We start from the raw sequence: 18,659 nt of genomic DNA, 5'->3' as shown, positions 1-18,659 counted from the left end.
TTAATGTAACTTTTGCAGAGAGAACAGAAGCACAGAGAAAAGAGCCTTTAATGCCAAATCAGTTACCTCTAGGCCATGGCAAAAGGTAGGCATTGATCTGTGTGAACATAAGAAAAAGTCATATCTGGTAGTGTCAGACTACTATTCTAGGTACATCGAGATTCTACATGTACCGACGATTACAAGTGAGCAAGTCATTGGAAAGCTAAAAGCTACATTTGCACGTTACGGCATTCCAGATGTATTGTTGAGCGATAATGGACCTCAGTTAGTTTCTGAGGAATTCAGTCAGTTCAGTAAATGTGAATATGACTTTGAAATGTGAAATGTGAATATGACTTTATCCATGTGACGTCTTGTTCACATTATGCTCAAAGCAATGGGCCCCTCTTAGCTTTGATGACATACAGAGCTACACCATCGTCATCCACGGGAGTGAGTCCTTCTAAGCTGCTGATGGGTCGAAAAATTAGAAGGACGCTTACCACTTTGTCCCTGAACTTGGATCCAAGATGGCCACACAAAGACAAAGTTCAACAAATGGATGCAGCCGCAAAACAAAGGAAGGCCTACTACTACAACCGCAGCAAAGGTGTGAGAAATCTTCCGCAGCTGATTCCTGGGGACAAGGTTCTCATGAAGCTGGATAATGAGAGACAGTGGACAACGCCAGGTACGGTGGTAGGAGCCAGTTCTATTCCGAGATCCTACTTGGTAGAGTCTACTCAAGGAGGACTGTATATACGGAACAGACGTCATCTTCTGAGTGCACCTGCAATACCCACAGGTAACAGCCTACTACAACAACGGTCCATGGCAGAAGGGACTGATGACGTTGATTCAAATGTGAGTATCCCTCCCAGTCAGGGAGCAACCCCAGATGACACATCTGATCCACCCACTCACGCGAAAGTCACCATCACTCGCTCAGGGAGTGAGCAAACCAGTATCCAGACTGGACTTATAAGGACCATGTGTTGGTGAAGAAAAAACATACATGTGAAAAAAAACATTGTGAATTTGGTGAATGTTCAGTTGGTGAATATAATATTCTAATTGTTAGTAAATAACAGTGCAGTAAATGTTATTTGTCCGGATTTAGATATAAGCTTGACATGTTGAACAGGATTGATTTTTGTTGCATATAAGTAAGTCGTTAAAATGTTTGTTATGCAATACATGCTAGAAGTATATTGTATCTTAAAAGGGGGAGATGTGATGTATGGGATTTACTATTGCCCGTGAAGTATACATTCTGGCTCTCGCGAGCTACAGGGGGAGTTAAGGAAGTCCTTGACGGTTGGACGTGTGAGTGTTAAGTTGCCTGTTGGATGAATAAAACAGCGTTTTCTGGAGAACCAAAGATTTCACTTTATTTGATGTACAAACATCACAGTGGATGTTGGGAAACGTTTTCAAGGATGTCAAGAATGATCAAAGCGTTTGACACATTAAATCATTACATCAAATTAAATCACTGTCGGTAAATGTATCTTTTCACAAAAATGTTGATTTCTTATTTTTTCCATTATAGCTTGGTGTCACTCAAATTGCCTATTTAAAAAATGATGATTACTAAAGAACGGAATTAGGTAGAATCATACTTTTTTTGTAATGAGAGAATGGAATCCAATCTTTCCACCATAGCACACAATATTTTGTCTGCCTTGAAAGATGAGTGAAAATGCTCATAATCGGCTGGCACTCTTGGGGTTGTAATATATACCGATAATAATATTTCATATCATTACTTCTTTCATTCTCACTGATGAGAAAACTGGTCAAGTACAATCATGCCGTATTTTCCCACTGACAAGAAGTCTCGTTAACTTTGTTTTTTTTGTAATAGACAGGCGAAAAGTCTTGTGTACCTTTGGTTTCATCTTTGAGCTGATTTATTTTTTAACTAACTATGTCCAGTAAATGACAGCATGGTAACTCTTTCGGTGAGATCACTAGCATGGACTGGCATGATCAGTACTACTGAACATGGATTCATGTGAAATCAAACACTGACATGTTTCTGTTCCAAAACGTGTCTTTCTAAGGCTACGCTCACACTGCACTTAATGCTCAATTCCAATTTTTTTTTTTAAATCAGATTATTATTATTTTTTATGTTTTGGTTATGTCCAAATGTAGAACATTTTTGGAGGGGGATTTTTGAAGCCCTCTCCCTTGAGTTAGGGACTGAGATTAGAATTCACAGGAGAACTTTGGCTGGACGTTTATTCTTGTACTTTGATTCTATGGTGGGTTCTGTTTTTTTGTTTTTGTTTGTTTGTTCAGGGGCATCTCTCTGGTCTTCATTTACACCTGTCATGAAGGAGTGATGTTTGAGTGATGTTTTTGTCTCATGTAACAATCATCAGGTTTTCTACTAGTTTTGTGTTCTATGATGTAAAAACTTTACGATGCCTAAATGACGTGTGGTGACAGGAATCTTTGGTACTATGTGATGGATGGGTCAACAAGTCAATCGGAGATTTCCATGTCATGCGATGTCTTGGCACGATCTATGATGAGATTGATTGATTCGCTACGTAATTCGTCTGAGAATTGTGTGTGTTTCGCCGGATTATTGTTCACTGTTCCTGTGTACAGCTCTCTTAGTTTCTGCCTCTCAATGTGAATAAAGAGATAAAATCTTATTTGTGTCTGCGCTTTGGGATCCAAACCTCTTCAGCACACAACAACAACTCTCAATGTAAATTTAGTCTGCACAGGTAAACCCCAAACCTAAAACTGAATGTAGACAATCAGCACTATTTATTTTTTGAATAATCCAAGTACTGTACACAGACAGATGTTCCAGTACTTTTGCTCAAGTGAAAAATTGGTGGCATAACACACAAATGGTCTAAGTTGTGTATCAGATACAGTGGTAAAATCCAGTGGTATTGTTATATAGTTTTTTTTTAATTTCGTTTATGTAGGTTGTTATATGTGATAGTTATATACAGTGGTATTGTTAAGGTACACTCAGTATTATACAGTGGCATCTAGTGGTGAAATAAAAAGTCATTCATTTAAAAAAAACAAATGTTTGTGTTAGTAGTAAGTAAAAAGATATGTTGTATCGAATAAACATACTTTTTTAAAATATAACGGTAAGTATATAAATCACGAATTATTTTACATGACCGCGCCTCGCCTGCTAGTGTCCGCCATGTTTCGTCGCCATCTTTCTGCTACGGGTGCCGTCAAAGACAAATTTCAGCGCTCCATTTCTTAACGCGTTTTTGGAACGCCTTTGCAGACGCACTTCCGGTTTGTATGGCGACCGCATGTACACGAAGAAGAAGAGTTTCCGGTCCCGAAGAGAGCATTATCAAGCATCACAATTGCTTTGGGAATTTATTTTATTTCAGCGCGACAACACAAGAGTTTATATTGTAGCCGCATTTGCCAGATGGAGAGAAATGAGGAACAGACTAGGTTTGGGACGTGCCGGTGCTTTCGACTGCTTTCTACTTGACCGGTAAGTAAGAGTACATTTGTGTTTACGTTTTGAGAGCGAGAGAAAAAGTATACACCGTACTAATTAATACGATGTTTGTACCTTTGTTTTACGATCACTGTAGCTGTTGATTAGCAACTCCGCACCACTCGAACGATTTCGTTATGTAGCTACTTGCTTTGAAAAAAAAAAAAAAGATTCCCGCTGGCACGTTATATTTAGAGTAAATGCGCAAGTTATTGTGTAATGTAATGTAACTGTGATTTCGGAGGTATATTTGCCCATAACTTCAATGGAGAATCTAAAGCATACTGTATTAGTGGAGGAGTTGAAAATTATTTAAGTTGTGGTTGGTGAAAATAGTGTTCTCGAAATTAATTTTCGGCAGGGAATAACTTTCTGGACTTAAATGCTGGCTGTACCGTAAGCACTGCTAGAGTCTGAACTCTCTCACTCAAGTGTGTACTGGTCCATTGTGTAATTGGGTGCACAAGAATTTACAGGCTGCTACGTTTTCCACGGAAACTCAACAAGCAAGCAGCCTTTGCATATTCTATGCAGTATGCAGTCAAGTTACTTTTATCTAGCTAATACAATGTTTTGGGCCCAAAAACTAAAGATCTTACCTCTATTTTGGGGGCTTTGTTGGAAAGTTGGTGACATATAGTAGTATCATCAATTATTTTATTTTATTTTATAATTTTGTTTTTGTTTGTGTCACACTAGATCAACAGCCAAACTTGAGGGGTTCCAGAACCATATTCTGATGTATACAAGCATTCATGCACCGTTTAAATACATCACCGACCTGCAAGAAAAAAAAATATCAAGGGGAGAGTCAGCAGCCAAATTGGAATGCCCCGAATGAGGACACTTGAATGGAGGACCCCAGAAGGCTTCGGTGTTGTACCACTAGTATCTCCACCTACCATATCTGAGCTGCAACAAACTGAAGTCAGCCGACGTCTTGGTATGTCATTTACATATGGACGGCATTGCACACTACATTAACTTTTTGTGTGAAGCAATACGGAATGGTCACATGTACAAGCACCACTTGTTTTACACAGGACCTGCTGACCAGGTGTCTGAAGCCATGGAGTGACTCCTCCCTCACTTTCCTCAGCAAGCCTTTGAAGAATATGATATCATCGTTGGTGGAAACATGCCCTCACTCCATAACATGTACTTGTGCAGTCAAGGAGCATGTAAAACTTAATAAAACCAGCAAACATTGAAGTGACTTCATTTTTACTGCAGTCTGTTCACACAATCAATGGACAAGCCTTCCTTAATTTTGCCCCAATAACATCATAGAGTAGGCGAAAAGTAGTGTTACAGATCATACTATGTGTTCGGGAGAGTTTGAGGAATGTTGCAATGTTAATGGGGGACAATGTCAGCACACACACACACACACACACACACACACAAAACATCATGGTATTGAGGTAATCAGATATTTTAGCTGTGTACAACACATACCTGCTCTGTAACACTACTTTTGGCCCAAACCTGTATGTCTATTTTCCATATTTTGAAATGCACAGCGTATTGGTAAATTTCTGGAACAACTGCAATTCATGTAGCTCATTATATTCTAACAGCATTTTTTTTTTTTTTTTTTAGTTAATATGTTCATTTCATGTAGACTTTTATTTTACTTTATTTTATTTATTCATTTTCATGTACTGTACCTTACATTCATTGGCCAATGAAGAATTCCTTGTCATTGCAAGCATTTATAATAATTCTCCAGGCTTTTGATGTTTTACATTTCTGGTCATGTAAAATAGTGTTAGGTTAGGTGTCGAATGAACACTGCATGTTGACGCCCAAGGAAATAGTATTTTTTAGTTATTCAAAATGTACAAATTAACACACAACAACAATATACAAGTTATACAAACTACAACAACAAGTGTCAGACATGGACTAATTATATGCCAGGTAAAAAACCTTTGTATTGTCCTCAAGGATCTGGGAAAGTGTCACTATTTGCCACAAGTCCACCAAGGTGTTGCAGTCTGGAATCCAGGTACAGGAAATCATGGTGGTGCTGATGTGTCCAGCAATGTGTCAAAAAGTATTTCTTGGTGTCAGTCTATCAGCTGGACTTGGATATCTTCATGTTCCTCCATGGTCATTTCCTGTACGAGTCTCTGCAAGAAGGTAACAATTGTATGTCAGATGAGGTACCAAACAATGAACTGAAAGTCACTGAGCCAATGAAGTACATTATTACATGAGCAAGACTATTTGTGAAAGCCATGTAAATTCCTGCACATCGAAGTACAAGGAAGCTGTTGTATCTTCAATCAAAACTAATTAAGTTGCTTAGTGATATTTATTAGGTAAAATTGTTCAACATGGTGACAAATCGATATCTGAGTAAAGGGTTTCAAATGTTCAAAATTATTTTTCCATGCTGACATAATTGTACGTTACCAGACACCGCGTTCCCCTCCGCGTTCTCTTCCTCGTCATCTCCCTCGCCCTCTTTGAGATGGTCCAAATGTCTATAAAACATATAACATAACTGTGTGTTCTCTGTTGCATGGTTTAGTTGCACTAACAAATATGAACATAGATAGCCATTATCATTAGCTGACGTACAGTATTTCCAAACAATGCCGACACAAATATTAATTCTGAAATTAAATGACTAAATCACAAATATTAGGGATCTGTACAGTATGTCTAACAAATGCAATTCACTTACGTCATCACTTGAGGGAATACCAGAAGTTGTTTGCGTTCTGTTCCGGTGAAATTGGTGGTAGGCTGTTGAAGTAGGGTCTCTCTGGGACGCCGTAGTTTGTGTGCTTAAAATCATTGCATTATCTTGTTTGACCGATAGATGGCGGTCGTGAGCTACACACTGGGGCTTTAAATTAAAATCACCATTGTCATTTGTAGTTAGTTTGTTAGGTCAATAAAGTCATACACAATCAAGTATCAAATGATTTCATCGCCCTTTATGTGCAAATTCCATCAAAAATAAAGTGTAAACCCTAACATTACTTTTCATCTAATTTGAACCGAACTTGATGACACTGTTGATTAAGTTAAATTATCAGTTGTTGTCCCTATCGACCAGAAATGTCAGACACACATTAACAAATAGTACCTTCGTGCCCAAACAGATGATCTGTCCTGCATAGCTTGAAATAGATTGGTAGCAAGCTTTTTCTCCAACTAAAGCCTGGAATACAAAAATAGTGTTAGAAACAGAGAACAGTACTGCAAGATTGATTTAACTTGTCAAAAACAACAATATCCCTACTTACACTGCCTTGAAATAAAATTATACCTACCCCTTGAGCCTTTTCATATTGTGCAACCTTACAATCGCAAAAGATAAATGTATTTTGTTTAGATTTGATGTGACAGAATAGGAAATATGAAGTGGAATGAAAATTATACCATTAATTCCAAAGCTAATATAGGATTTTGGATGCAGCATCTTGTGTCTTGCTCGTGCACGACATTCACTGATATGTGACATGTTCACTGCATGCCGATCTAAGATATCCTATTGGCCCTTGAATGCTCTGAACCAATGGCAGGAAAGCTTTTTCATGTTGAGGAAAAAAACCTTAGGTATCGGTATCGGCCGATACTGCAAAGCTGGGTCTCGGAATCGGTAACGGTGGCCAAAAAAACAGTATCGGAACAACACTAGTTGCAATTGAAAAGCAAGCAAGAAAAATGTATCTTATCTTATCTTATCCTATCCTGACTGGTCTGGACTCGCATCAGACTAGACTGCCAGCCCGGGCGGGATTTAGCGACCCCGAAAAGGACGCCGGACCCTCCGGAGTCGCGCTAGGCTAGGCTAGGCTAGGCTAGGCTAGGCTAGGCTAAGCTAAGCTCCGGGGTCCCACTACAACTGTCCAACAAATCCAATTTGAAAATCTGAAGAGGCAACTTGTGAAATGTTTATGAAACTGTAAACAAAATGCAGCTTTTCTTCTCACTTGTAGTAGTCCTCTGGCGACTACAAGTCCCGGCGGGCGCCTCAGCTAAATCTGCTGGGAGGAAACGAAACATGCCCGCACTAACTTTTCTGCTATAGTTGGCTGGTTCTTTTTGTTACAGTAACTTATTTTTATACAGCTGTGTTATTAACTCATTTACTCCCAATAATGTGTTAATGTTTTTTTTTATGTTTTAAGTGTCCCAAAGACGTATTTATACGTTTGTTTGTTTTTTGTTTTTTTTATGCTAGAGCATACAGAAGGGTTTGATGCAGCCTCTCAACTGCAATGAACGGTTGCAGAAATGGTAGTTATGACACAAACGGCCATCAGGTGGCAGCAGATCAAAGGAGATCAACCAGGGTCATGTAGAAAAAATGCTAAATTACTTACAATTTTAAATAGATTTGTGAAAACTGATGAAACTTAGCTCTCTTCTAATGCTAATTGCTGCAAAACTGATTTTTTTTCCTGATGAAAGAAGAGACTTAAATCTTTCTTTTGACAGGTTCCATGCTTTTATAGCAATAGAACACAATATTCTGTGGGCCTTGCAAAATCAGTCAAAATCCAGTAAAACAGCCAGGAGCGAACGGGATTGCTTCTGTGAAAACGGCTGGGAGTGAATGAGTTAATGCACCATGTTACTGGTAAACACTTTTAGAAACTGATATTATCTGTCTGTCTGGATTACTTCATCCCAGAAAAAGGGATGGAACAGATTATATTTTTCTTTCTCAAATAAATGTTTTGGATATTAATTTAATTCTATTTTATTAATATTATTATTTTAAAATCTACAAAGGTTTGAACTGTACTGTATTTAAATATGAGATACAGTACAGTATGTGAGAAAATGTTAACGCCTATTGGAGAAAAGTGTAAAGTGTGTGGTGAGGTGGTTTACAGCCTTAAAACATATAATAAATGGAAAAAATATAGTATGAAAGAAAAAACATTTAGAATGAACAAAAATGAAAAAAAAAATGCATTTATAATAAATTAAAAATCATACCAAAATGAAAAAAAACAAAACAAATGAAGAAAGATAGGTAATTAATAGTAAAATAAATCAAATTTCTCTTCACGGACTTCCCCTATCGCGGGTAGTTTCTGGAACGTAACACCCTCGATAAACGAGGGAACACTGTATTCCCCAAATTTTGTGAACACATCTGAAAATTACAGTATTTTACAGTTGAGTCCTGATATTTAGGGTTGGTCCGCAAACAGCGAAATTCTGTGTATAACTGATGCCAATTGTATTGTTACTGTTTTAGATATATACCATGAATAATAAGGTCAAAACATAATTCTGTCATTAGAAAAGGTTTACTAGTTATAAACAATCAGAGCAAGCAGGAGCGCTTCTACGATGTACTGGATTTGTTCAAAAATGTCTCTTTGGTGCTCTTCAGTGAAGGAATACGTAAAGCGTGTCCAAAATACACTTGATTTTTACTAGTTTAGGCTTACTAGTTGTTTGGATGGATAAACATTATATTTATGTTTAAAGGAAAAATAATTTCATTAAACATCACGAAGCACGACGGAAATACAGTCGACTGCCATCCATATTGAATTATCAAGCAGGAATTATTAAAGCTTTTTTTTTTAAATTTATTATACTTTATGCATGAGTGTGACTGTGAATATTAAAGCCTTTCATCGAAATGCTATAAATAATTCGACACACTTGCATTTGCAATGTGTACGTCACGATTAGCTTGTTATGAACCCAAATAAAAACACGCAATAGAGTGAATCCACAAAAACTGAACAGCAAAGTAGCGAGGGACCACTGCACTTTATATATTTGATTCCCCATTATATTACCACATGCACACACGAGCATAAAACCTGTACATACATAAAAAATGAAACTTTAAAATGCACTTGTAGAGTACATTTATATAATGTAATGTACATGGAAGTGAGAGATAATTGTCCGCCGCCAAGCCAAAAAAAAATATAATAATACATGTGTATATATACTTTTTTTTTTAATGCTCAATTTGATGCTGGGACTGGTCCAGCAGAAAAGCCCTCACCAAAGCCTGGGAGACATTCCCTCCTGTGGCCAGTGACTTGAAATGGCGGCTGTTGTATACCAGTTGCACTTGCTCCAAGTCCAGAATCTCCAAAATCTCCTGACTGGGGCGGTCCACAACCTGTAGCTTTTCGTGGCTGTCTACTAGGACTAATGTACGACTATTAATCCACTAAAGACAAAATAGAGACAGAGAGAAAATGAATAAATGATAGACTTTGGTACAGAGCTCCAGATGTTGATGTCACGCATCCCACAATACTGTGCACTGAGAAAAAAATTAATGCTGGGTCCTCCGAAGGGCGAATTTGGCAGCTGAGTGATGTCACTCCTGGCGAGACTCGACAACACGCACAGACTTATAAATGAATGGAGTGTCAGTCAATGCACTACCGACAAGCAACATTGACATTCCATTCATATGTAAGTCTGTGCGTGTTGTCGAGTCTCGCCAGGAGTGAAGTCATGCAGCCGACAAATTCGGCCTTCGGAGGACCCAACCTTGTGAATTTCGACACAGGTATAGTCTCTCCAGCGTGTCCTGGGCCATCCCCGTCGCCTCCTGCCGATGGGACATGCCCAGAACCCCTCCCCAGGGAGGCGTCCAGGAGACATCCAATCCAGCTGCCTGAGCCACCTCAATTGGCTCCTCTCAACGTGGAGGAGCAACAGCTCAACTCTGAGCCCCTCCCCTCAAAACCAAAGATGAGGGTAGGAATATAGATCAACCGGTAAATCGAGAGCTTTACCTTTCAACTTAGCTCCTTCTTCACCACAACGAACTGATACAGAGTCTGCATACCAGCAGACGCTGCACCGATCCGTCTGTCAATCTCACGCTCCATCCTACCCTCATTCGTGAACAAGACCCCAAGATACTTGAACTCCTCCACTTGGGGCAGGATCTCACCCATGACCCGGAGGGGGCACACCACCATTTTCCAACTGAAGACCATGGTCTCAGATTTGGAGGTGCTGATCCTTATCCCAACCGCCTCATACTCTGCTGTGAACCGGTCCAATGAGAGTTGGAGATCATGGCCTGAAGCAGCCAACAGCACCACATCATCCGCAAAAAGCAGAGATGCAATGTTGAGGCCATCAAACCAAAACGCCTCGGCTGCGCCTAGAGACTCTGTCCATAAAAGTTCTAAATAGAATCGGTGGAATTGAGGAGGTCTTCTCCCCACAGACGTAGGACGTCCCAAGATGAGGTCAGCAGTGCCCCATCTCCACTATACTTAGTGTTAAAATAGTGCACTGCTTCCCCCTCCTGAGATGCCGGATGATGGACCAGAATTTCCTCGAATTCATTTTGCATGGCCTCACCTTACTCCTCCCACGCCCGAATTTTTGCCTCGACCGCAGAAGCTGCTTCCGCTTGGCCTGTCTGTACCTGTCAGCTGCCTCCGGAGTCCCACAGGCCAAAAAGGCCTGATAGCACTCCTCCTTCAGCTTGACGGCATCCCTTACCAGCGGGTTTGGGGAATGCCAACACGACAGGAACTTACGGCCACAGCTCTGATTGGCCGGCTCAGCAATGGAGGTGCGGAACATGGTCCACTCAGACTCAATGTACTCCGCTTCCGCCAGGACATGGGCGAAATTCTGCCGGAGGTGGGTGTTGAAACTCTTTCTGACAGGTGATTCTGCCAGATGTTCCTAGCAGACCCTCACAATACGTTTGGGTCTGCCATGTCGGACTAGCATTTTACCCCACCATCGGAGCCAACACACCACCAGGTGGTGATCAGTTGACAGCTCCGCCCCTCTCTTCACCTGAGTGTCCAAAAGATACGGCCACAAATTTGATGACAACCGCAAAGTTGATCATTGAAGGGTGTCCAGGTGCGAAGTGCACATATACATACCCTTATGTTTGAACATGGTGTTTGTTATGGACAATCCGTGAGTCCAATAACACAACACCACTCGGGTTGTGATTGAAGGGGGACGTTCCTCCCATTCACAACCCTCCAGTTCTCACAGCCATTGCTCACGTGAGTGTTGAAGTCCCCCAGCAGAACGAGGGAGTCCTCAGAGGGAGCACTGACCAGCACACCCTCCAAGGACTCCAAAAAGGGTGGGTACTCTAAACTCCTGATTGGTGCAGAAGCACAAACAACAGTCAGGACCCGTGCCTCCACCCGAAGGCAGAGGGATGCTACCCTCTAGTCTACCGGGGTGAAGCCCAACATACAGGCGCCAAGCTGGGGGACAATAAGCGTGCCCACGCCTGCTTTGAGCCTCTAACCATGGGCAACTCCATCGTGGAAAAGAGTCCAACCCCTCTCGAGAGGACTGGTACCAGAGCCCAAGCTGTGTGTGGAGGCGAGTCCGACCTTACACACCAGCTCGGGCTCCTTCCCCACCAGAGAGGTGACATTCTATGTTCCGCAAAAATGCGGATCATTGTTTTCACAAACCTGCAGATGTTCATAAATATTTTATTTTGATTCAACACAAAGATAATCAGCCTGCTAACCATGGAAGAATATAGACATCTGAGAATATTTACTGTTGAGAGGCTGAAATTACGAGGTTTTGGACAATTAAAGCATTTCTCTAAATAATTCACCGATTATTAAAATACGTATTGACTAATTTGATAATTGATTCATTGTCAAGTAAGGAATTCTTGCATCTCTAAAATTTACAAAAACAATACACCCTAACACTATTGCATACTGATCCAAATAACATCAATTAACATCAAATAGTCTGAAAAGCTGTCGGACCTTTACTTGGGGTACTTACATTCAAGCTGATAATATCACAGCTGAGATGAATATATCTCTGTTTGATGACATGGATGGCACCCATCTCCTCTCTTTTTATCTAGACAATGCAGTAAAGTCAAAAGAAATATTACTTTTGATTTCACAAAAAAGCCTTATTTCATATATATATATGCATATATATATATATGCATATATATATATATATATATATATATGTGTATATATGTATATATATATATGTATATATATATGTATATATATATATATATATATATGTATATATATATATATGTATTTGTATATATATATGTATATGTAATTATATATGTATATATATATATATGTATATATACATATATATATACACATATATATACATATATATACATATATATACATATATATATATACATATATATATACATATATACATACATATATATACATATATATATATACATATATATATATATACATATATACATACATATATATATATATATATATATATACTATACATATATATATATACATATATATATATATATATACATATATACATACATATATATATATATATATATACTATACATATATATACATATACATACATATATATATATACATATATACATATATATATATATATACATATATACATATATATATATATATATATACATATATATATACATATATATATATATATATATATATATATACATATATATATATATATACACATATATACATATATATATATATATATATATATACACATATATACATATATATATATATATATATATATATATATATACATATATATATACATATATACATATATACATATATATATATATATATATATATATATATACATATATATATACATATATACATATATACATATATATATATATATATATATATATATATATATATATATATATATTTTATTTTTTTTTTGTCCACCTTCAGAGTTGGCCTTAATTTTTCAAGCAATATGTAAACAGCATATTTGTTATTTTTAACTATGACATGGACAACAAATAACAAATGTTATGTATTAAAAATATAACTCTACTTAAACTATTAATCACAAAAGGAAAATATTGAAGAATACTACTCAATACAGTCGTAATAATCTCCCGTATGTCAAAGGTGCTGCAGTACAATTTTGTTGTGAACTGAATACAAACTGAAAAAAAATTGAATGTTGTTCAAGTTGTGAAATAAGTACTTGCATAATTTAAACACAAAAGATATTCATATATAATATCATTCTAATTATAATATAGTATTATTATAGTATTATAATATTGTTGCAATACTATAGATAAAGTATTTGTTTATTCTAAGATTTTCAGTTAAGAGGTAGTTCAGTACATACCATGAGAAAGTGGACGGTATCTCCTTTACAAAAAGCTAAGAATGGGTTGACAGCCAATTGAACAGACACAAACTGCCATGCAAGTTGTGGGACGCTGGATGGATCAGACTAGAACAACAGAACACACAGTAATTGTTATTCTTCATTTGCTTCTTCCTTTGTACAAACACTCATCCATCCATTATCAAAACATTATACTGCCCAGCAAGGCTAGAAACAACTCAGAATTTCAAAATTCAATTAATTTCAATGGATGAATTTGAATCCGTGCCCTGCTGTTGGCTGGCAACCAGTCCAGGGTGTCCCCTGCCTACTGCCCAGAGCCAGCTGAGATGGGCGCCAGCACACCCTGCGACCCTTGTGAGGAATAAGCGGTCAAGAAAATGGATGGATGGAATTTGAATCCAACTCAGAGGATGTTGAATTGAATTTGAATGACAGGAAGTGGAGGTGAATCATTGCAATTCAGAGAAATTCCATCCATCCATCCATCCACCCATCCATCCATCCATCCATCCATTTTCTTGACCACTTATTCCTCATAAGGGTCACGGTGGGCGCTGGAGCCTATCCTATCTCAGCTGGCTTTGGAAAGTAGGCGGGGTACACCCTGGACTGGTTGCCAGCCAATCGCAGGGCACACAGAAACAAACAACCATCCACACTCACAAGCACACCTAGGGACAATTTTGAAGTGCCCAATTAACCTGCCATGCCACTTTGTAATGTGGGAGGAGACCGGAGTACCCGGAGAAGACCCACGCGGGCACGGGGAGAACATGCAAACTCCACCCAGGAAGGCCGGAGCCTGTACTCGAACCAGAGTCCTCAGAACTGGGAGGCGAACGTGCTAACCACTCCACCGTGCCGCCCAATCAGAGAAATTCATTCTCATCATCTATCAGTGGGAATAAGACTTAACATCATTTTTTTCCCCTACTGCACGTGCAGACAGAGATTAACATTAAGTCTAAATTTCTGGAATGAAAAGAAAAAAAAAAGTTTTTGCAATCAGAGGCGGGGTGGCGGGAAATTCGAACAACCAATACATTTTTGGGATGGCTGATGGCTGAGCTTGCTTCTCGCGCATGGATTGTCTTTGGGCCCACATGGCTACATGGCATATAGCCATCTTGTTTTTGAGCTGTAAGCTCCCTCAATAGCTAGTCTCAGTCTACGGACCAGAGAAAATACTCCTCCCAGTGCCAGGAACCCAGTAGCCAGGGGAGCATTCCTGTGGTGAACCTCGCCGCGGAAAGGATTCCAGCAGTTGCACATCACCTCCTCATGTGACCTTCGGGGAAACTGGCAGCTGCGTGCCAACTCGCAAGCTAACAGTTATGCTTTTCTTCAAGTGAGGAAACAAATCTTCCAGTCCCCTTCTTCTCATGCCTTGGAACCAACTCATAAGTAAATTTTTCGTAAATGTATTATTGTTGTGCATTTTATTTTCATTTTATTAGGGTGACATTTGCGATCTGTCTTGAGACTGATCAATGAAAAATATCCATCCATCCATTTTCAATTGCTTGGTCCTCACAAGGGGCGCGAGGTTGCTGGAGCTTATCCCAGCTGGCTTCGGGCAGTAGGCGGGGTACACCCTGAACTGGTTGCCAGCCAATCGCAGAGATGAAAACTATCCTTTGGCTAATTTTAGCATATTTACTGAAATGTTTATTAATATGTCCCTAATACAAATAAATCAAATCAAATTTAGGTTTAATTGGTGACAGTGCGCTCTTTTCCCATTTTATTATAGTTCTGGAAAACAGACAAATACATATTTTGTGCACTTCCATCTCTGAACTCTAGCAAAGAAATAATTTAACTTAGCGCATAATGCAAAAAAGCACATTTTATAGCAATAAACTGTTCATTCAGCATACACATTTTTTTTAAATTGTTTTTAAAGAACTAATACAGACCTTGCTATAGGGAAAAGTCATCCAAACCTTTAGGGAGGGCTTCAGTCCAATAACGAGAATCTGGTGGTAGCATAAAAAAAAATAAAATGATGACCTTGCTTGGTGTTTAAAAAGGATAATGAGCACAGGTGTACCTTTGTAAGGGAAGCCAAAGCCAACAGAGAATAATGTGTTACTGGGTGGTCACTGAAGTCTGGAAATGCACGCAACGGTTCAATACAGCAGACTTCCCCTTTAGAACCACTGAAAAGACATCTTGAGTCACAGGAACGCATGCCCATTACTCTCCTGGAAGCATAAAGAAATATATAACATGAAGACAGGCTCCAGGTGAAAAGGAATAAAAAAATAATGTGCAGGAAAAAAATGCTCACTGTACTTCAATTTGCATATTAACCTGTTGACTTGTTCAATTTATATTTTTGAATTTATATCATGATAAATCAACATTTGAGCTTTTTCACTTAAAAAAAAAAAAAAAAAAAAAAAAGACACCAACAAAGTGGTCCATTCACCCATCTCTGAATATTCCAGCTCAGCTGGGGAATCCTGCACTTGTGCCCAGTCGCCCACGGCCCCTGCCGCGGTGGGTCGCGGCAGCCTCGTTCGGAGGACATGAAAAATGTGGCATTGGCGGGGGGCCTGAGAAAAGCGTTTACGGCCTCCCCAGCGGTGGAGGGTGACCTGCTGTATTCCCAAATGCCAGCGCTGTTCTCTCCAGACTACAAAACACCAGGGTTTTGTGGGCGGACGATGTCACAGGCAGAGGTGGAGCATCTTATTTCCGGGATAGAAAAGTAGCGACCAAAATAACTCATACGTCATAAGAAATTGCACTTCCATTGTGCCAAAGGTAAAGTCATATAAATGCCTATAGTTAAGTGCAGGCAGATTTACTTCGATAATTACACGGCGGACGTCATGGGAAAGCGGAAGGCATATGGCCCGATAAAAGCAGCCTTGAAGCAAAGGGTGTTCACCTTCAAACATCGTACACGGAGATGAGAGTTTACTGGGACACAGGACTTCAAATCTATGAAAGTGTGACTTGTTGGATCCAAACTCATGTTTACCAAAACTGATTAAGAAGTTGTAATTACAGTGGAACCTCTACTTACGAACGTCTCTTCATACGAAATTCTCGAGTTACGAAACTCCTGAACGGGAAAATATTGCCTCTTGTTACGAAAGAAATTTCTAGATACGAAAGGTAAAAATACATTACCGAACGCAAAATACTTTCGGCTATGGCTATTTCCTACCATAGGTACCTATGAGCGTAAATACTAGATCGGTGTTTGTGCATCGTACTGGCATCCTATTGGCTAAGAGGAACCTTCTACCATAGGTATGAGCGTATACTAGATCGGTGTTTGTGCATGTTTCTGGCATCTCATTGGCTAAGAGGAACCTTTACCATAGGTATGAGCGTATACGAGATCGGTGTCTATACAGCGTCCTCATCATTCATCCCGCAGCCCATGAGGTGTTCGATAGTTTTTCGTAAATGTATGAACTAACGGCCAACGAATTTGTGCAAAAATTCAAACAATTGGTGATTGATGAAGGTACAGTAAGTTTTTAATTGCGACGAGACGGGCCTTTTTTTGGAAAAAGATGCCTCGCCATTCCGGAAGTTTCCATGAAGTTTCAGAATTTGTTTAAAAGAATCGCCCAGAAAAAGTGTTCACCAGTCGGGCGTTTGCTCACTAAGATGATGTTTGCATTAGACATTAACGAAGGATTGTTTAAAAAAAAAAAAAAGAAGAGAAAAAAAAAACCATCCATGGATCAGTTCTTTACAAAACACCAGGCAAAAAAAAATAAAATAAAATAAAAAAAAAATAAAAAATAAATAAAAACACCCTGAGAGAGGAGAACAGGAACCAGAGGGCAAAAAAAACGATGAGGACAGCAATTAAAAATGTAAATGACCATCATTTTTATTCTTTACTCTATTCTTTGTTATTTACATTATGCACAACTGTCATTTATTGTGCAATAATCTAATTGTAACATGTATTTGTTACATGTTTTGATGCATTTTTATGCTTTCTAAAAAATTTATGTCTGAAATTTGGGAGGCTTGGAACGGATTAGGGCATTTACATGGAAAATGCGTCTCTACTTACAAATTTTTCTACTTAAGAACTTTCTTCCAGAACCAATTAATTTTGTAAGTAGAGGTACCACTGTGTATGGTTTCTATTCTAGCTACAAACTTAATTTAAAAAAAAGACACACATTCTGACATTTAAGTATCACTCAACTAAAGACATACAAATGGAATATAGCTTAAAGTGGGGAGCTAAAGATTTGAAATATCTTGGGGTCACTTTCACGACACAAATGGATGAACTATAGATGCAAATTTTAACACGATGATATTGCGAGGTGGGAAGTTCTTGGATTAGATTATAGCTCCAGGATTGAGGTTATAAAAATGAACATATTCCCCTTTATTTATTTCAAGCCTTGCCCATTAATACAGTATTCCTTACAGACAGTTCCGAAATTGGAACAAAGTTATTGACTAACCAAAAACCAAGAGTCAAACTTGAAACGCTTCAGGCAAGGAAAGACAAAGGAGGAATGTCATTACCAAATCTTATGGAATACGTCCATGCTGCACAGATGAGAGCGGTGGTCAATATAGTCAAGGACGCATCTGTACTTGCTCCTGCACTCGCTCGTGATTTCTAACTACTTGTTGATTTTTGCATTGGGATTTTTAACATTGTTGCAGAATGCCTGGCGGAAAAAGAGCTGATGAGAATGAGGAGATAAAATCTTCTCTTGTAAAACTCAGTGGAATGGTCTCCGAATTACTTGAAATGAAGAAGCGCATTGAGCCACTTCTTCAGGAAATACAGCATTTGCAGAGAGAGACACAAGAAAAAGATTGACGCATTGTTGCCTTGGAACAGAAAGTGGATGATTTGGAACAGAATCTTCGTATCAACGATGTGATAGTCAAAGGTATCAAGATCAAGCTGCGCCGCAGCCCTCTGGTGAGAGCTTCAGCTGGCACAAGCAAGGAAGATTCTGACCAATCTTCAGGGAACCAATCTGTGGAACAGCAAGTGACACTTCAACTCCTGTGCACATTC

General features: G+C 38.8%; 1 protein-coding gene across 1 annotated transcript in view; it reads right to left on the bottom strand.

The window, feature by feature from the left end:
• The window catches only part of vps8 (VPS8 subunit of CORVET complex), a 235,614-nt gene that overhangs the window by 159,000 nt on the left and 57,955 nt on the right, over positions 1–18,659 (bottom strand). The window contains exons 10-15 of the mRNA XM_077496349.1: positions 15,684–15,837; positions 15,550–15,609; positions 13,625–13,732; positions 12,248–12,328; positions 9,492–9,662; positions 6,591–6,665 (exon numbers count right to left, since the gene is read on the bottom strand). Of these exons, the coding sequence (XP_077352475.1) occupies positions 6,591–6,665; positions 9,492–9,662; positions 12,248–12,328; positions 13,625–13,732; positions 15,550–15,609; positions 15,684–15,837 (649 nt within the window). The remainder of the gene's footprint in view (positions 1–6,590; positions 6,666–9,491; positions 9,663–12,247; positions 12,329–13,624; positions 13,733–15,549; positions 15,610–15,683; positions 15,838–18,659) is intronic.

This window comes from Festucalex cinctus, chromosome 14 (assembly GCF_051991245.1).
Source record: "Festucalex cinctus isolate MCC-2025b chromosome 14, RoL_Fcin_1.0, whole genome shotgun sequence".
Taxonomy (NCBI): Eukaryota; Metazoa; Chordata; class Actinopteri; order Syngnathiformes; family Syngnathidae; genus Festucalex; species Festucalex cinctus.
The sequence above is the reverse complement of the archived record's forward strand: the minus strand, read 5'-3'. Positions and strand labels throughout refer to the sequence as shown.